Source organism: Cololabis saira, chromosome 17, assembly GCF_033807715.1.
Source record: "Cololabis saira isolate AMF1-May2022 chromosome 17, fColSai1.1, whole genome shotgun sequence".
Taxonomy (NCBI): domain Eukaryota; kingdom Metazoa; phylum Chordata; class Actinopteri; order Beloniformes; family Belonidae; genus Cololabis; species Cololabis saira.
Window position 1 is genome coordinate 41,601,908 of NC_084603.1, and position 21,059 is coordinate 41,622,966.

Consider the following 21,059-nt stretch of genomic DNA (forward strand, 5'->3'; position numbering starts at 1 on the left):
AGCAGCTCTGTCTCCAGCAGCCGCACTGATGTTTGAGAGGATAAAATGGCAGAGTAAGCGTTGCCGGATGGATCTTGGCGCCTGGGGATGTAAGGAATGATTTAATCAGGAGTTAAGGAGTGGCTTAAGTCCTGGTCACTCACTCCCTCCCTCCCTCCATCCTTGGTGAACAGCCAATCACATGAACCCACAGCCTGATGCTGAGTCACTGCTTCCTCCCTCACTGTCCTCCACTCCCGTCCTCCCTCTCTCCTCCATCACCCCCCCATCACCCCACCACCACCTCGTGCTGCAACCGCTCTCATCTGCACTCCGCCTACATCACCAAACCATGATGCTGGTGGGGAAGTGTTTTTTTTTATTTTATTCATATGCACAATGATAAAACAGTAATTATATTAACAATACAAGGACAAATAATTGTGCAGGAGAGGAAAAGAAGCCCAAAGGGCTTATAAAAAATCCTCCCCCTCAATACAAAATCACCAAAACAAATCAATCAATAGAAAAAGAAAAGAGAGGAAAAAAGAAAAAGGTAAAAGAAATAAAGAAAAACAAAATAAACACACAAACAAAAAATATCCATAAAATGGCAATTTCATTTCAATTGGAATAGCCTATTAATTTAGCCCAGATAAGAGATTCCCCACCAAGCTGGTCCTAAACATTTTTAAGGATGATGAAACTTAAGAGACCGATCTAAAGAGTTCCAGAGTTGAGGGCCATGAAATGTGATAAAGGATTTGTGACTGGAGGTAAAAGACAAAGAGGGAAATGAAAGTTCTTCCACCTCTAACTGAATACGAGTGAATATCTGATGATAACAGAAAAAAAAAAATGATGAAAAGTACCTGGAATGTCTTGTTTGGAATGAATGAACTTAAACATAAACAGGCATGTTTGAAACATATTAAGAGAAAAAATGGATAATAATTTAAATTTGCTGGGTCACTGTTTTCTGTTTGTGCCACAGTCAAACAGGCTGGAAAAGCTCGGGGAATATTCACCACGGGAACGTTGCTCTGGGATCCAGCGATGGGAATCACCAGGTCATGGTTAAGACGCAGTGACCGGTGCACACACAGCAGCAGTGGAAACATTCAGCTGCCACCAGACGATGCAGACACGGCGTCGTCATTCGGGGGGTTTGGGATGCAGCACACTTCCTTAATAATTCAAGAGACGAGGGAGCACAGAGCCGGCTGTGATCTGGCTGTATCTTTATCTGCTGCCACTTTCCAAGACTCAGACTAAGACTCCGGTTTGGTGATGGAGGTGATTGATGGAGGAGTTGGCTCGTACTTCCAGCAGCAACCGGAAATTAGACACAGGCCTAAGATTGTCAATGTGCAGGTTAAAATAATGAATTATTGCTAAAAACTAAAATGCCAGCACCCTGTTTTGGTGGTCTGTAAATTGTAATACATAACATTTTTGGGTTGCCAAAAACAAAGGCATGGTGTTCAAAAGTGGCCAGCCGGTCAAATTGAACTTCTTTAATAGCAAGTGTTGGTGATGCTCCTGAAGCCGTAGCATCTGTGCCCAACCATGTTTCACTTCTAAATAAACTATGCTGTTGTCGAAAATCAGGCTGTTCATGAAAAATGTTTTGTTTAATAAAGAACATTTAATAAAGCCACAGTATACATATACGCACGCACGCACGCACGCACGCACGCACGCACGCACGCACGCACGCACGCACGCACGCACGCACGCACGCACGCACGCACGCACGCACGCACGCACGCACGCACGCACGCATAGACATACATACACACTGGCTTGTTCACCTGCATACTTGCTCTGCAGTTTTTGGGGTTAGTTAGCGGTAGCTTAGCTTAGACTGTGATCAGATCTCAAGATTTGAGTCGATTGCTGCTCGTGTTTTGGTCGGCTCCGTGTCGGTTTTGTGTTTTGTTTGTGGTTTTTGTTGCAGATTTCCAGTGCTTGACGTGAGGCCTCCGTGTGTTCTTGCTTCCTGGATTGGCAGTGGATGTCACCCCCCCCCAGCCCCCCCCAAAAAAAAACAACTCACTGGGTTTGCATGTGTATATGTATGTATGTATGTGTATGTGTATGTATGCGTATGTATATGTATATATATTAAATATAGTAACAATGCTCATATATATGCCTTAGGTTATTACCGGCATGGGAGCAACCATTAATATGTGTGCAGACAAGGTAAGACAAAAAACAAAATAAAGCCATATAAAAGTTACTTGGGTGTTCCCCATAAGTGACGCAGTTACCATTTCTGGACAGATGGAACGCAGACAACGTAGATGGGATTTGTGTTAGTTTTAGCAGCACTTGAACAGACCTGACTGTGATGGGACTTTTTATGGGATTGGGTTGTGGTTTATTACCTTCAATGACTGGTGCAACAGGGGCCAGGGGGGGGTAACAGAGGCCAGAGGGGGGTAACAGGGGCCAGAGGGGGGTAACAGGGGCCAGAGGGGGGTAACAGGGGCCAGAGGGGGGTAACAGGGGCCAGAGGGGGGTAACAGGGGCCAGAGGGGGGTAACAGGGGCCAGAGGGGGGTAACAGGGGCCGCCGGTGCTTGGGCTGACGACCCGTGTAGGCGTCATAGAGGAAGAGGGGGAATGATTCAGCCACTTGTCTGGACAGCGTGTCTAATGTTGTCAGCTGAAACGTTGCTGCTGGTCTGCTGGGATGGATCCAGTCCACCGATAAAATGCGGAACGGTTCCAGAACAGGTTAAAATAGTCAATAAAAAGCAGACTGAAGCCAGGTGTTCAGACTCAGGAGTGGAGTTGGGGCCCGGAGATAAAGACAGCCATGCCGCTATTGTTCAGCACATTAAAAAGGCCATAAAAATACATTTTTGTAACTTCAGACTGGTGTCTGGAGGTTAAGTTACAACCATCCCCTGATTGAGGCTGGAAATGAGTCCAACAGGTCCTGGAGTTTTTCTAACATCACAGGAACTGTAGCACCGGGAAAACAATAGGTGACGGCATTAGAGATCCGGACGTGTCTAATTATGGAATGAACAAGGGACGAGGAGAGGATGCTAGTCCTGGTCCCGGCGCCGCTGTGAGCTCAACTAGTATCTAAAGTATCTCATAACCATCATTGTTCTCCATCGTTCTTGTAGTTTGTTGTGCTGGTCTGCCCCCCCCTTTTCTCCTCTGTGCATGTTTGCAGGCCGGAGCTTCAGGAGCTGCATGCTGACCTGCAGTCCCCCCCTCTGATCATCCCACTGCTGCTTCCACCTGCCTGTGTAGATGTCTGCTGACATCTGCAGTTTCTCCAGGCATTTCACTGACTCCGTTTCCATGCATCAATAACCCTTTTAAAACCCGAATATTGGCAATAACCTGAATTTGCACGGCCATGTAAACACCAATAACATCTTTGAATAACCAGAATTTGCTCATATTCGGGTTTTTAAAAACCCCAATATGAGCCCTGGGTTACTCCTTTTATACCTGAATATTGGGTCATGTAAACGCCAAACGGAATATCCCCATCAAACGGAACAGGAATTTGTTTTCTGCACATGTTCTGTTCACAAGGAATCCTGGTCTTTTGAATCCAGGAAGTTCTTATAAACACGGAGAAACACAAGACCAGGAGGAGACTAATCACTTCATAAATGTAATGAAGGATATGAACATTTCTGCATTTGTAGACGGTAGAAAGTACCGGGATAGCCAGATTTAAAAGAAGGTGAGAGAAAAGTTGCGCGAAGCAGCATTTGTTTTGAATTTGGATACAGGAAGAAGAAGTAGAAATGACAGGAATTGCGTCATGATGTTCTCCGTGCGTCACTGGTTTGATCGAGATATCCTGAATGATTAATTACCATGTAAACGGAATATTCCCAATGTTTCAGTAAACGGAATATTAGCAATAACCCGACTGCATGTAAACGTAGTCATTGTTATGGATGTCAGGGCTATGGGGTAGTGGTGAGGTTTATGGATGTCAGGGCTATGGGGTAGTGGTGAGGTTTATGGATGTTAGGGCTATGGGGTAGGGGTGAGGTTTATGGATGTCAGGGCTATGGGGTAGGGGTGAGGTTTATGGATGTCAGGGCTATGGGGTAGTGGTGAGGTTTATGGATGTCAGGGCTATGGGGTAGGGGTGAGGTTTATGGATGTCAGGGCTATGGGGTAGTGGTGAGGTTTATGGATGTTAAGGCTATGGGGTAGTGGTGAGGTTTATGGATGTCAGGGCTATGGGGTAGTGGTGAGGTTTATGGATGTCAGGGCTATGGGGTAGTGGTGAGGTTTATGGATGTTAAGGCTATGGGGTAGTGGTGAGGTTTATGGATGTTAAGGCTATGGGGTAGTGGTGAGGTTTATGGATGTCAGGGCTATGGGGTAGTGGTGAGGTTTATGGATGTCAGGGCTATGGGGTAGTGGTGAGGTTTATGGATGTTAAGGCTATGGGGTAGTGGTGAGGTTTATGGATGTCAGGGCTATGGGGTAGTGGTGAGGTTTATGGATGTCAGGGCTATGGGGTAGTGGTGAGGTTTATGGATGTCAGGGCTATGGGGTAGTGGTGAGGTTTATGGATGTCAGGGCTATGGGGTAGTGGTGAGGTTTATGGATGTCAGGGCTATGGGGTAGGGTTGAGGTTTATGGATGTCAGGGCTATGGGGTAGTGGTGAGGTTTATGGATGTCAGGGCTATGGGGTAGTGGTGAGGTTTATGGATGTCAGGGCTATGGGGTAGTGGTGAGGTTTATGGATGTCAGGGCTATGGGGTAGTGGTGAGGTTTATGGATGTCAGGGCTATGGGGTAGGGTGAGGTTTATGGATGTTAGGGCTATGGGGTAGTGGTGAGGTTTATGGATGTTAGGGCTATGGGGTAGTGGTGAGGTTTATGGATGTAGGGGCTATGGGGTAGTGGTGAGGTTTATGGATGTAGGGGCTATGGGGTAGTGGTGAGGTTTATGGATGTTAGGGCTATGGGGTAGTGGTGAGGTTTATGGATGTTAGGGCTATGGGGTAGTGGTGAGGTTTATGGATGTCAGGGCTATGGGGTAGTGGTGAGGTTTATGGATGTAGGGGCTATGGGGTAGTGGTGAGGTTTATGGATGTTAGGGCTATGGGGTAGGGTGAGGTTTATGGATGTCAGGGCTATGGGGTAGTGGTGAGGTTTATGGATGTTAAGGCTATGGGGTAGTGGTGAGGTTTATAGATGTCAGGGCTATGGGGTAGGGTGAGGTTTATGGATGTTAAGGCTATGGGGTAGTGGTGAGGTTTATAGATGTCAGGGCTATGGGGTAGTGGTGAGGTTTATGGATGTTAAGGCTATGGGGTAGTGGTGAGGTTTATAGATGTCAGGGCTATGGGGTAGGGTGAGGTTTATGGATGTTAAGGCTATGGGGTAGTGGTGAGGTTTATAGATGTCAGGGCTATGGGGTAGTGGTGAGGTTTATGGATGTTAGGGCTATGGGGTAGTGGTGAGGTTTATGGATGTCAGGGCTATGGGGTAGTGGTGAGGTTTATGGATGTCAGGGCTATGGGGTAGTGGTGAGGTTTATGGATGTTAGGGCTATGGGGTAGTGGTGAGGTTTATGGATGTTAGGGCTATGGGGTAGTGGTGAGGTTTATGGATGTCAGGGCTATGGGGTAGGGTGAGGTTTATGGATGTCAGGGCTATGGGGTAGTGGTGAGGTTTATGGATGTCCGGGCTATGGGGTAGTGGTGAGGTTTATGGATGTCAGGGCTATGGGGTAGTGGTGAGGTTTATGGATGTTAAGGCTATGGGGTAGTGGTGAGGTTTATGGATGTAGGGGCTATGGGGTAGTGGTGAGGTTTATGGATGTTAGGGCTATGGGGTAGGGTGAGGTTTATGGATGTCAGGGCTATGGGGTAGGGGTGAAGTTCATGGATGTCAGGGCTATGGGGTAGTGGTGAGGTTTATGGATGTCAGGGCTATGGGGTAGTGGTGAGGTTTATGGATGTTAGGGCTATGGGGTAGTGGTGAGGTTTATGGATGTCAGGGCTATGGGGTAGGGGTGAGGTTTATGGATGTTAAGGCTATGGGGTAGTGGTGAGGTTTATGGATGTCAGGTTTATGGGATAGGGGTGAGGTTTATGGATGTCAGGGCTATGGGGTAGTGGTGAGGTTTATGGACGTTAGGGCTATGGGGTAGTGGTGAGGTTCTGAGGGCCGGGCTTTTTCTCCTACTGGTATTATGGCAGTGGTTTTCCATAGTGTGGGTGTTGTGGCGGTCCGGTAGGATTGGCAGGAGAGTGAGTGCCGTATTGGAGAGAGTTCCATGGCACAGGTCTAAAGCACCCTGTCTTCATTTCCCATGAAAAGCTTTTGAATTAAAATATTTGCAGAATTTTCCTGGGTATCTTCCGAAGGAACATTTCACAGCTAACAGTTATACATAAAGATCATGTACTCAAACAGCTGTGCAGCGCTGCAGCACAATAAAGCATCCATGCTTCCTAATGGAACTCCATTTAATGCAGCTTTTGTAATTAACAGCAGCTTTTGTAAATGCAGCAGTTTTGTAAATGCAGCAGACTTTGTAAATGCAGCAGCTTTTGTAAATGCAGCAGACTTTGTAAATGCAGCAGCTTTTGTAAATGCAGCAGTTTTGTAAATGCAGCAGACTTTGTAAATGCAGCAGCTTTTGTAAATGCAGCAGACTTTGTAAATGCAGCAGCTTTTGTAAATGCAGCAGTTTTATAAATGCAGCAGTTTTATAAATGCAGCAGACTTTGTAAATGCAGCAGCTTTTGTAAATGCAGCAGACTTTGTAAATGCAGCAGCTTTTGTAAATGCAGCAGACTTTGTAAATGCAGCAGCTTTTGTAAATGCAGCAGCTTTTGTAAATGCATCAGACTTTGTAAATGCAACAGTTTTGTAAATGCAGCAGCTTTTGTAAATGCAGTAGTTTAGTAACTGCAGCGGCAGGGGGGCTGTGAAGGTCAGATCCACCAGTGTTCTCATACAGAAAACTCACACAGCTCTTGCATGAAGTCATAAACACACACACCCCTGGAAGACCCCACCCACCAATAAGGCTGCTGTGTCTGCTCCCCGTCCCCGTCCTCCCCGTTCCCGTCCTCCTGCACTCCCTCGCCTCTGCTGTCACTGCAGACAACCGCACCCAACTCCAAATATGAGCTGCAGTCCTGGAAATGTCTGCAGTGTCCACCCCGGACTTGTTGCAGAGGCTTTCCCCCCGGCTCTGGAGGCCGGTGGGGGAACGGGTGAAAGTATAGCAGCAGATGCTCTGAGGGAGCAGTTCTGCTAGCAGGTACTGGTCCTGGTGATGTCATGCATGGGTGTAATTAAACGTGAAGAGCGTCATGAAGTCGCCACTCTTGCTGCGTTGTATAGAGAACACTGACTGGCACTGCGTCCTCTCTCTCCATCCACTCCCTCCGTCAACCCCAGACCCAACCACAACAAACTGTCTGCACACTTTCACCCAAATGATTTCGCAAAAGCCGCTGGGAAACACCTGGAATTTCATCGTTATGAAATATGAACAATGACAATAAAGGATCTTGAATCTTGAAATGAGGCGTTGCCACGCACAAAAACAAGACTTGGTTATCTGACAATGAAGAAACAAATGATGCAAGCCGACTGCGTTATGAAACAAGAACGACCAAAGAAGCTGCTGATCCATCTCTGAACCAGTTTAAGGGCTGGATTATGGCACTCAGACCCCCGGACCCCCTGTTGTCTGTGAGGGATAAAGATGGTGGTTGCAGGTCTGTTTCCTCACAGTGATGTCACTCCCTTCCTCGCTCTCTTATTGTCTGTAGCTCAGACGGCAACGCCCCCATGGGAGATCTTCACATCCTGGAAGCAACTCCACCTCTGTCAGACCTCACGACTTCATCCTTTCAAACTCTAGACCAGTGGTCTCCAACCTTTCCTGAACCTGCACCGGTTTAATGTTTGACAATATTTTCACGGCCCAATCTAAAGGTGTAGCTGATAAAAACTACGGTAAATAAAATGACAAGATCGGCATTAAAAATTGTGTTTTTTTCTCTATAGTACATTTTTTTTATATAATAATAATAATAATAATAATAATAATAATAATAATAATAATAATAATAATAATAATAATAATACAAAATTATAGAACATCATTTTCGAAAAAATGAAATAATGGAAATTGTAAATTACCTTTTAATATGAGTATTTCTATAAATTTGTTTTTATGTTTTTTTTTTTCTCATTAATGTTATTTAAAGCCAGGCTTTTATTTTATTTGTTATATATTAAGGAGACCAATATTTAGTGCTTTTATTTTGAAGGCGCCTTGCCGGGACCTTGTAAACATCCGGCGCTTCAGACTTTAACGGTAAAAGTTTAACGGCAGTAGAAAGTGTGTCTGCATGGTGCCATGTTACTGGACATTCTTGTGTAATTGCCACAGAATAATCTGTTGTATTTAGTTAATTTCTACAGAAGAATATTTATTTTATTCTTATTATTTTATATTTATTTTCAAAACAAATCTTTTTTTCTGGGGACCCCCTGGCACACCAACGAGGAGTCTCAAGACCTCACTTGTATTTTTTTGTTCAAAGATATAAAACAAAGTTGATGCTAATCGACCTGTTTGTTCTCCTTTTTTCCAAATGAGAATCGATAAAGAATCAAAATGTTAGACAAGATTCAAAAATGGAATCGGAAAAATCGTATCAATTCCCATCTGAACTTCCACCCCCCAACCCCCACTCCCCACCCCCACCCCGGCCACCAACGCCGTGGTACCAGGTTCTCCTGGCTCAGGCTTTAGGACTGAGCCAGATCAGAAGTTGCTCGTATAGTTCTCTTTCTCAGCTCACCTTATACGCAGCTTCTCTCATGAACTGCTTTGCAGGCATTTTCCAGATGGCAGGAACTGTGATGACCCATCGCACGTCGTTGTTGTCGAAGTCGGCTCCCATCTGGTCGCTCAGCTCCTGCAGGACGAACATTTAAACAGACCAATCAGAGACGGCCCGGTGGGGTAGGGTGGAAGCTCGGGGTCTTAATGATAGCAGTAAGTCCTCCCCCGGCTCGGTGCTGGCCCTACTGACCTGGGAGGAAAACACCACAGCGTGAGTAACGGAGGAGGAAACACCACTGACTCATGCTAGCTCACCTTTAATGCTTGCTCCTTGAAGAAGGCCAGTGCGTAAGCAAAGATGTCCAGAGCTTTCACTCGCTTCCCGTTGGCTGCGTGGAGGTCCGTGTTGATGGACAGGTTCTGACAGCAGCAAGGACACACATCACACTTAGATCTCTACCACAGAACAATGATCAGAAATACTGAGCATGGTGACGTGAACTGTGTGTGTGTCCGCTTGAATTTCCCTGAACTGATCCGATGTCTGGCCCAGATCAGTGTAGGCGTGTCTTAAAAACACACGAGGACGAGACGAGTCGGGCGTGCTGAGTAGGTACTAGTGGAAAAGTGCCATTAGAAGGCCGAGCGAGGTGAGATTTGACCAAGGTGGTCGCCTCGCATTTCTACCACTGGTTACAGAAAGCATTTACTGGCTTGTTTTAATACATGTACTTCAGTTTAAACACGCTACGTTTGTTAAGAGTTTACTCAAAAATTCAGAAAAAACATTTGGTCTTTGATGCCATGAGTGAAAAAACCCATGTAACCCTACAATATGTCTCTTAGGTAAAGCTCCTTACGTTGTATGTCAAAAATGTGGACTTACTTTCAATATGGCTATGTCATTTCTAGTTTTGATACAATACAAATTTCTATGTATTTGTTTATAGCGGTAAGAAGATGAAGATGGCTTCATGCTCAACGTAATGTTATTATATGGTAGCTGTGTGTGCTGTACTCACTGATAACTTTGGCATAAGTCACTAATTACTTCATCTATCACAGACGTAAGCTTGTTTTTATACATACTTTTTGAATTATATGTATTGTGAGATACATAGATAGCCCCACAATCTTCAATGGTTAACCCACGTATAAGTGTCAATTCTCCAATAAATTTTACAAAATAGTTGTAAAAAAAAAAAAAAAAAAAAAAAAAAGTTTACTCTGTAGAGGGCAGTCGATGTTTTCCCTTTAAAGTCCCTTTAAGTGGCTAAAATGGGTGTGTTCCTTAATAACTTTGTTTCTGGGACTGTTGGCAAACAAAGCCAACCCAACCCTCCTTTCTAATTCTGCTGAATGAAGTGGTGTTTTTATTCACAGCAGTGACTGGACAAGTTTCAGAAGACGGCACAAGGGCTCATTGTCCCATAAAGAACCAGTAAAGGACAAGGCCACCGGCTGAAACGTCTCCCACAGAGACAGGAGACGGGACACGGGAGCGGCGATCAGGCCCGGTTCTACGAGGGTGCATCAGCATTGCACCCTCAGTTTATGTGTTTGCTCAGTTGAAAAGACGAAAAGAAAACTGACAAATACGCGCGCGTTAAGCCTGATTTATGGTTCCGCGTTAAATCGTCGGCGTAGCCTACGGCGTAGGGGACGCGGCGACGCGCACCGTACGTTCCCCGCGTATCCTACTCCGTAGCTCTGCGTTGGTGCAACGAGGAACCATAAATCAGCCAGTATCTGTCACTCATCTGCTTCCAGCAGTTTCCTGCACCAGCAAGACGCTGCTCTCTGCTGCTCCGGTAACACAAAGTAACCATGGATATTAGGAAGTGGTCAAGCACAACCATGCAAGCAAGTTTACTTGTGGTTATATTTATTTTTGTTATTTATTTATTTATTTATTTTTTTACCTTGTCTGCACACATATTAATGATTGATACCATGAAGGTAGAAACCAAAGGTATATATATGTGCATTATTACTATATTTAATATATATACATATATATATATATACGCATACACACACATAAATATACACATACAAACCCAGTTATTTATTTTGTTATTTATTTTTCTATGTTTTATTTTATGTTGCTAGATTGTCTGATGGGTGAGGTAGCCCAGACTAAATGTAGCATTTTCTTTGTTCTGCAGCGATATTGCTGCAAAAATGCACTTGAAAGACACTTTAAATATTATTGTTTGACTGGTATCATTCCACTTGAAATGACTGTCATGTTTAGTGATGGTTTTGAGCTGTATAGATAAAATTAGTTTGAATTTCTATGTTTTATTTTCAGGGTCAGAAACATCTGTTGCTAGATTGTCTGATGGGGGAGGTAGCCCAGACTAAATGTAGCATTTTATTTGTTCTGCAGAAATATTGCTGCAATAAAGCATTTGAAAGACACTTTAAATATCCTTGTTTTGCTAGTATCATTCCGCTTGAAATTATGGGAAAATGCATAATTGAGTGCTGAATAACGTGCCAGGCATGTGCGCCCCCTCTGATCTGAGATGCAGCCCTACTAGTCATTTTCTAGAAGCGGCCCTGGACAGGAGACAGGAGCAGCTCAGCCCCGCTCCAACATCAACCAAGACTTCACCCGCCAAGGTGAGGCCGGAGCAGGGAGAGTCACCCAGAGAGCAGACGTGCGTGTATTGATGGTTTATCTGTGTTTATCAGGATATGGGTGCCTCCTTACTGCAGTGGTGTGGAGCTTCATCTTGAACTTCTCCAGGTAGAGCCAGTGTTTGGACTCGCTGGGGTCCAGGTCGTGGTAGAAATCCCGGGCTGCGTATCCAAAGCTGTGGAACTTCCTGTCTGGAGTCAGGAGGATGGTGGTTGGAGTCTTCTGATTGGACACCCCTGGGTCTCCGCCCTCCCAGCGCCTAGGAGGAGACGTACCACTCATCAGAAAGGAACAGTGGACCCGCAGGTTGGCGCTTAGCTCCAGCCCGGTACCGCTCACCAGAGGTGTCAAGTAACCAAAAATACTTTGTTACCTTACTTAAGTAGAAACTTTGGTTATCTATACTTCACTGGAGTAATTATTTTTCAGACGACTTTTTACTTTTACTCCTTACATTTTCACACAATTATCTGTACTTTTTACTCCTTACATTTTAAAAACAGCCTCGTTACTCTATTTCATTTCGGTCTTTAAATAAAAACTATCCAGTTAAATTGCTCCATCCGGATAGAGTGAATTTGGTTGTGGTTGTTTCAGATGTTCTTGTCCAGTTTTGTTCTTACATCCGTTCCCTCAGATTCCTGCAACTAAACTTGGATGTACATTCCAATAAAGGTTAGGATAAATGATAACATGAACATGAAGTTTGACTTTTTGCACCATTACAATACTTATAGGTAACTAGTCATCATATCTGCTGCTCTCTGAAACACATGTTAATGCTCAATAGTACACATATATGCTTCTTTAATATATTTATATTAACACATGTTAATGCTCAATAGTACACATATATGCTTCTTTAATATATTTATATTAACACATGTTAATGCTCAATAGTACACATATATGCTTCTTTAATATATTTATATTAACACATGTTAATGCTCAATAGTACACATATATGCTTCTTTAATATATTTATATTAACACATGTTAATGCTCAATAGTACACATATATGCTTCTTTAATATATTGAGTAAAAAACTTGAGTTGATACTTCAACTTCTACAGGAGTATTTTTAAACTCTAGTATCAATACTTCTACCTGAGTAATGAATGTGAATACTGAAGACACCTCTGCCGTTCACAGGTAACTCGTTTAGTGACTTAAGGAGCTTTCACACCTGTGGCCCGTTTGTTTTGGTCCGATTCAGGGGCTAAATCGATACAGTTGTTTGGTTTTTCATTTGTGGCGTTTGTGTTCACAAGGCAACCGTCTGTAGCGGTTCAAAGCTGTTAACAAATGCCATGAACCAACTGTTCTCTCATTGGTCAGAAATGAACGCGGAAGGAGTTTCCTCTTCCGTACCCCGGGAAAAACAACAACTATGGAGGTCGAACCACAGTTATGAGTGAGTTGTGTGGGTTGCTGTGTGGATTCTGTTCTCACTGCAAACGCAGTGGCCTCAGTCCAGGGGCCTCATTTATGAAAGAGTGTGTAGGATTCATACTAAAAGTGTACGTGCGCCCAAAAGCCGAAAATGGCGGGCGCACAAAAAAAATCTGGATTTATAAAACCGTGTGCATGAACATTGCACACAATGTTCTCTTTATAAATCACAGTCCAGCTGGAAGGTTGCGCAGGTGAAATCGCCTCATATCCCGCCCTCTACACGCCCACTTCATACCATAAATGGGCAATGCAAAGTACTCCATGACTGTATTTGCATATAAATGAGCCTGCTGAGCATGTGCAGCGGCTCCTGCAGTCTGTTTCTGCTGCGTCAGGATGAATGAGACGTGTCGAGCCACCGTGCCACTAAATTTCACGGAGACTGAGATCAAGATGTTGTGGATGAGGTGGAGGACAGGAAAACCACATTATTTGGTGGTCACAGTAAAAGTAAAAATAGTATATACATAGTATAAAATAAAGCGAGTGAGTGGCAGCACGTCGTTGCTGTGCTAAAGGCCGTGAGTGCCACGGACAGATCTGTGGCAGAAATAAAAAAGAAGTGGTGTGATTTGAAGGTGGAGGCCAAGAGGAGAGTGGCCCGGCACTCATTTGTTCTGTCCTCAGTCACTCTACGGTTGTTACGGTGTGTGACGAGGAGGTTCCCGGCGTGTCCTGCACCGCGGCTGCAGCAGCAGCAGCAGCACCAGTACCAGTACCAGTACTAGTACCAGTACCAGTACCAGTACCAGCACCAGTACCAGTACCAGCAGCAGCACCAGCAGCACCAGTACCAGTACCAGCACCAGTACCAGTACCAGTACCAGTACCAGTACCAGCAGCAGTACCAGTACCAGCAGCAGCAGCACCAGCACCAGTACCAGTACCAGCACCAGTACCAGTACCAGCACCAGCACCAGTACCAGTACCAGTACCAGTACCAGCACCAGTACCAGTACCAGTACCAGCACCAGTACCAGCACCAGCACCAGTACCAGTACCAGTACCAGTACCAGCTGCAGCAGCAGCACCAGAGTCCTGACTGACGCTGAGCTTCAAACACAGAGGGACACGATCAGAGCTATTATATTATAAGTCTGATATGTGATGACATTAAGAGTATGACATGAATCTGCTTCATTTCACCACCTCACCGCCTGCGTCGCCAGTTCCCCAGATCTTCAAAATGTTCCTGCGCTAGGATCAAAGTTTGCATAAAGATACGCACATTTTTCCGTTAGTTTTTTTTTTTTTAAATCCCAACCTTTGTGTAGAACGGGGGTCGGGAACCCGCGGCTCTAGAGCCGCATGCGGCTCCTTAGCACCGCCCTAGTGGCTCCTGGAGCTTTTTCAAAAATCCATCCATCCATCCATCCATTATCTATACCCGCTTTTATCCTTTGCAGGGTCACGGGGGTCTGCTGGATCCTATCCCAGCTCATTTCAGGTGAGAGGCAGTTACACCCTGGACAGGTCGCCAGTCCATCACAGGGCCACCTTTTTCAAAAATGTTTGACCTTATTTTTCCTTTTTTTCCTTCTTTTTTTTCTCTTTTCTTCTTCTTTTTCCTTTCCTTTTTAATTTTGATATTTCAACTTTTTCTTGAATTTTTGATTTTTTTCTCGACATTTCGACTTTTTTCTCAAGATTGTACTTCAACATTAATCTCAACATTTCGACTTTTTTTCTTTTTTCTCTCTCTCTTTTTTCCTTTTTTCTTCTCTTTTTTTTTCTTTTTTTTCTCTTTTCTTCTTATTTTTCCTTTCCTTTTTAATCTCGATATTTCGACTTTTTTCTCAACATTTCAACTAAATAAATAAATCTTTCCCCAGCTATAACTAATATAGAAACATGCAGCATGTGTTGTCTTCATTCTAAGGCTGATACAAGACTCTTCATTTTTTGCGGCTCCAGACATATTAGTTTTTTGTGTTTTTGGTCCAATATGGATCTAAAACATTTTGAGTTGCCGACCCCTGGTGGTGTGTGCATCTTTCAAGCCCTGTTCTGTGCACATATAGATATAGATATCTATAAATGAGGCCCCAGGTCTGGAATGGCAGCACCTCTCCTAGGATCTCAGCCTGCTTGTTTTGTCCCGCATTCCAGCGCGATTGCTGTGTTCACATGTACCAAACCAACCGATCTTTAGGGGGAAACGCTCCCTGTTCCGGAACAACTGCTCCAAAGAGACAGGTGTGTAAGAATCCTTATAGACAGTTGAGCAGCTAAATGAGCTCAGCCCCTCAGCTAACAGAGTTCCCACAGAGTTTCAGGACAAATTCAGGTCAGCTATTATTAACTTGTGTCTCTGCTTCTTGACAGACTTGGATGGAGGGTCTTGTGGAGTTCTTGACGTGAGGAGAAATGTTGGAAAAAGTATTGGTAACATTTTCACCTCAAATCATGACGTTTTAACAATGTTTGTGATGCTGTGATTGTTTACACCATTTACTGCATCGTCAAAAAAAAACTAGAACAAACCAGAAGATGGCTTTCTTTTGATTTTGTTCCAATGTTTTGGTCCTTTTTCTCCTTTTCTCCCCCATGTCACTCGTCCTTCACTGCCCTGCATGTGCAGTCCTTTTCATACTAGGTTTTTACACAGAGCATTTTTGTAGCAAAACTTCAGACATTCCAAAATGTTGATAACATTCAACCCTACGATGACTGTGCCCATGAAGTTTGTCCATTCCTGATACGTCCTTCCAAGAATAATGGGGATGGGTGACCAGTGTCTGGAAGCTGGGGGAAATGGTTTGTTCTGCATCACTAGTTTCACTGGAAAAAGAGTTGTGGAGGCAGGTCTTTGGGCGCGAGCACAGTGAAGCGTGCACCCAACCCTCCTGGCCCATCAATAATGAATGCATTTCTGAACTCGATGAATGGGGGAGGCTGTAGCCTTCTCCCCCATAAATCTGTCCAGCACCACAGAGCGCCTTCTGTGTTCGTCCAGCAACAACGGCAGGCCATCATTTCCTTTCAAAAGGAGGCTCCTGCCAGGTCGTTTCCCACCAACCATGTGAGGAAGGCTGGTTTTAAGTGGGACATGTCACACTGGCACCCCAGAGCCCGTCCATGCTGGAAACTGTCCCGTCAACGTTCGGGTCAGGAAGATGGTCCTCAAACCCAAACTACAGCTCGTCAGGTCGCAGTAAGATAGTGGAAACACTGACTACGTCTACATGCAGTCAAAATCGGGGTTATTGCTAATATTCCGGTTACTGACACATTGGGAATATTCCGTTTACATGGTAATTAATCATTCAGGATATCTGGATCAAACCAGCGACGCACGGAGAACGTGATGACGCAATTCCCATCATTTCTGCTTCTTCTTCCTGTATCCAAATTCAAAACAAATGCTGCTTCTCGCAACTTTTCTCTCACCTTCTTGTAAATCTTCTATCCCGGTACTTTCTACCGTCTACAAATGCAGAAATGTTCATATCCTTCATTACATTTATGAAGTGATTAGTCTCCTCCTGGTCTTGGTTTCTCCGTGTTTAGAAGAACTTCCTGGACTCAAAAGACCAGGATTCCTTGTGAACAGAGCATGTGCAGAAAACTAATTCCTGTTCCGTTTGATGGGGATATTCTGTTTGGTGTTTACATGACCCAATATTCAGGTTTTAAAAGGAGTAACCCAGGGCTCATATTGGGGTTTTTAAAAACCCCAATATGAGCAAATTCGGGTTATTCAAAGGGGTTATTGGTGTTTACATGGCCGTGCAAATTCGGGTTATTGCCAATATTCGGGTTTTATTCGGGTTTTAAAAGGGTTATTGACTGCATGGAAACACAGTCACTGGCACCCCAGAGCCCCCCCCCCTCCTCTACGAGGGGAGTCCATGCTGGAAAGTGTCCCGTCAACGTTGGGATCAGGAAGATGGTCCTCAAACCCAAACTACAGCTCATCAAGTCGCAGTAAGATAGTGGAAACATTGGGTTGTGTGTACCCGTGCTGAAAGGAAGGGTCTTAGGGGCCATTCTGTCTGTTTTAAGAGGGTTATCAGAAGAACACATGCTAAATCCTGCAGGGCCAGACGTTCCTGCTGAAGACAGGACATGTCCAGGTCTGAAGTTTGCTAGAGAGCATTTGGATGATGCACAAGAGGATTGGGAGAATGTTCTAAATTTCTAATTTATTGAGTAAAAACAATCAAAAGCTTGTTTTTAAGACATTCAAGGCCTCTTTAACATAGGTATTAGATGCCATAATAGGTCCCCTTTAAGGCTGAATTATGGTTCTGCGTTAAATCAACGCGTAGCCTACGCCATAGCCTGACGTTACCTCCCAAAAAATGTAACTACACGTCGAGGTGATGCAGACCCAACGCAGGCCGAGAGCGCTGTGATTGGTTCACTTGGTAGCAACGCATTTCCGGTTCCGGTTCGTAAAGCAGTAATGAACTTTCAGCGCTCTTTTCTTTGTGTGTGTGTGATATTTTTTTTTTTTGGGTTGTTTTGTTTTTTTGCACAATAGTTGTCCTTATCTCTTTGATTCACTGTGACTGGAAAAGCCGGAAGCTAAACAAAGTATCAACTAGTGCTCTGGGGAGGTATTGCACCACGGAGAAATGGAGTGCCGGAGAAGTCCGAAGGTTCACGACAGCATCACGGCAACGGCGTAGGCTCTGCGTTGGTTTGACGCAGAACCTTAACTCAGGCTTTACTTTGTGGGGTATTTTGTGCAGCTCTGGATTAAGTGCATGTCCTGCAGCTGCTGGCAGGAGATCCAGCCCCCCCCTAAGTCTGCACTGCAGTGCTGCGGTACCTCATGGTGTGGATGCACTCCGGCTCCTTGGTGAAGGCGTAGGCGTAGCCGCTGGAGGTGGTGCCGAAGTCGATGGCTACCACCACCACGCAGGACGGGCCGGACTGCATCTCCTCCGTGTCGCTCTGCTGCACACACAACACAACATGTTTATGTTTATGTTCATGTTCTGGATCTCTGGAAAGCGTCTAGAGACAACATCTGTTGTATTAGACGCTATACAAATAAAATTGAATTGAATTGAATTGAACACAACACACAGGTGCCCAGCTCAGGGGCGTGGCTCGTCTCTTCCTTACATTTGAATTTCTTTCTCAACAGATGATTGTTATGATTGACAACCTCTAGCTGGTGTTGGTAAATCTGTAGTTAGTGTAAACTCTAGTGTGTTAGAGTCAGTAGTCATAGTTGCAGCTATAGAACAAGACTATAATAGTTAATCTCAAACCAGCTTGGCGGTAGATATGCTGCTATAGGCCTATGCTGCAGGGGGGACCGACATGATCCGCTGGGCGGTGCCTCTCAACCTTCTTCTCCTCTCCTCTTCCCTTCCTCTCTTCTCCATTTCCTTTTTTATTAATTATAAGTATCTCATAGCTATCATTTTTGTCCATCGCTCCTGTAGTTTCTTGTGCTGGCCCCCCTTTTTTCTCTTTTGTACATGTTTGCAGCATCATCTACTGGTGGCGAAGAGCATCTCTGAATGCACAACACCGGAACCTGCAGTGTGGGAGTGAGGGGGGCAGGGTAACGGCCCGGGCAGGTGGGGGAGAGATTTGTCCGTCAAGACTCCTCTCCCTGGCCCTGCCCCTCTCAACCTTTCCCCGACCCTGAACCTAACCTGGTAGCTTGCTGATTGGGCCGGAGCTTCGGGAGCTGCGTGCTGGCCTGTGGTCCCCATCCCCGGTCATCCCGCTGCTGCTTCCACCTGCCTGCGGTCCCCACCCCTGGTCATCCCGTTGCTGCTTCCACCTGCCTGCGGTCCCCACCCCCGGTCATCCCGTTGCTGCTTCCACCTGCCTGCGGTCCCCACCCCCGGTCATCCCGTTGCTGCTTCCACCTGCCTGCGGTCCCCCACCCCCGGTCATCCCGTTGCTGCTTCCACCTGCCTGCAGTCCCCACCCCCGGTCATCTCGCTGCTGCTTCCACCTGCCTGCGGTCCCCACCCCCGGTCATCCCGCTGCTGCTTCCACCTGCCTACGGTCCCCACCCCCGGTCATCCCGTTGCTGCTTCCACCTGCCTGCGGCCCCCACCCCCGGTCATCCCGCTGCTGCTTCCACCTGCCTACAGGTCCCCACCCCCGGTCATCCCGTTGCTGCTTCCACCTGCCTGCGGTCCCCACCCCCGGTCATCTTGTTGCTGCTTCCACCTGCCTGCGGTCCCCACCCCCGGTCATCCCGTTGCTGCTTCCACCTGCCTGCTGTGCTGTTGACGTCCCCGACCCCCAGTCTGGCCCTCGGCAGGAGGGCCCCCCCTTATGGTCCAGGTCCTGGTCCAGGTTACTTCCCTCCTAAAGGGGAGTTTTTCTTGGCTCTCATTGGCCTAAATATGGAGTAACGGCAGACTCACCTGAGTGTGTGAGGGTGACAGCGGCGTGATCCCCGGGTCACCCATGCTCTTCGCAGGCGAAGGGTTGGCCATCGCTTCTGTAGAAGACACACAAACACATCTGAAATTAGATCACGTAACACCCCTATTTACATCAGTGTTTCAGGTTCATGGAGTGGGATGAGAAGGGGGAGTGCCAACAGTGGATATGAAACACAGACGACAATAACTAAATAAACAAGTTGACTAATCGTTATCTTCATTTTAACACAGCAACTCAAGTAATCACACAACCGCAGCACAAGTGTGAATTATTATTCCACATCAGGACAGCCAGGCAGAGCATCGCTCCATCAACATGACCATGAGTCAGAGAGCAGCGTCAGGTTTAGATTCCAGCAGTACACAGGTACATAACGGTATAACAACATACTGCACTATAGCTGATGAGAACGGATTAGAGTCTTTTACCTACATCTCAAATAAACACAGACTTGGAAGAGAAAATATGTTCAGATATTTCCAGGTCAGAGACTATTTCAATAAAGAAATCAAACAATTAGACAATATTGAATTAAACCTGATTAATATCTTTACTGATGCATATAAGGCTAAAGACAGTAAACATCTAATATCACAAATGTATAATTCCAAAAACCATTCCACTTTCCAGGTTAAGCAGAAATGGGAATCTGGCCTGGAGATATCTGAGAATGACTGGAGAGATATTAGGGAATGTCAGGCTAGGACCACCAATGATTCCAGGGCCTGGCGGGAATTCTGCTGGAGGAACATAAGATTCTTTATCACTCCAAAACTGAAATTTAAACGCCAGGGTTTCCAGGGTCAGGATATATATATATGCTGGAGGCCGTGTGGACGGGCAATGGGAGACCACTTCCACGTATTCTGCCCCCTTAAGCCTGATTTAAGGTTCTGCGTTTAACCAACTCAGAGCCTACGCCGTTGCCGTGACGCCGTTGCCGTGACGCCGTTGCCGTGACGCCGTTGCCGTGACGCCGTTGCCGTGACGCCGTTGCCGTGACGCCGTTGCCGTGACGCCGTTGCCGTGACGCCGTTGCCGTGACGCCGTTGCCGTGACGCCGTTGCCGTGACGCCGTTGCCGTGAAACCGTTGCCGTGAAACCGTTGCTGTGAAGCCGTCGTGAATCCGACTTCAGACTTCTCCATCACTCCATTTCTTCGCGGTGCAGTACCCCCCAGAACACTAGTTGATACTTTGTTTAGCTTCCGGCTTTTCCAGTCACAGTCAAAGAGATCAAAGAGATAAGGACAACTATTGTGCAAAAAAACAAAATAACCCAAGAAAAAAAAGAAAAAAAAAATCACACACACATGAAGAAAAGAGCGCTGAAAGTTCACGACTGCTTCACGAACCGGAGCCAGAAATGCGTTGCTACCACGCAAACCAATCACAGCCCTCTCGGTCTGCGTTGGGTCTGCGTCGCCTCGACGCGTAGTTCCATTTTTTGGGAGGTGCAGGTCAGGCTACGGCGTAGGCTATAGGGATGGGAATCGAGAACCGGTTCTTGTTAAGAACCGGTTCCCAGTGTTTCAATTCCTTGGAATCTGCTTTTTTGCAAACGATTCCCTTATCAATTCCAGTGGGCACGAATGACGGCACCACGTCGTATTCGTGCCCAGCAGGAAAACATGGCGACAAAGCGGCATAAACGCTCAATAGTTTGGTTACATTTTACCAAAACGGATGACAACAGGGCAAATTGTTGTTCTCCACAGCTGGAGATACCATGAGTCCAGAAAGAATAGAATAGAAAGCCTTTATTGTCATTATACTTGTACAATGA

The 21,059-nt window shown here is 45.6% G+C and overlaps 1 protein-coding gene across 4 annotated transcripts in view; it reads right to left on the reverse strand.

Moving 5' to 3' along the window:
* Positions 1-21,059, reverse strand: part of hspa12a (heat shock protein 12A) — a 74,658-nt gene that overhangs the window by 23,774 nt on the left and 29,825 nt on the right. For all 4 annotated transcript variants that reach the window (XM_061745145.1, XM_061745143.1, XM_061745144.1 and 1 more), the window contains exons 2-6: positions 19,253-19,329; positions 17,683-17,810; positions 11,522-11,708; positions 9,118-9,222; positions 8,819-8,935 (exon numbers count right to left, since the gene is read on the reverse strand). In XM_061745145.1, the coding sequence (XP_061601129.1) occupies positions 8,819-8,935; positions 9,118-9,222; positions 11,522-11,708; positions 17,683-17,810; positions 19,253-19,329 (614 nt within the window). The remainder of the gene's footprint in view (positions 1-8,818; positions 8,936-9,117; positions 9,223-11,521; positions 11,709-17,682; positions 17,811-19,252; positions 19,330-21,059) is intronic.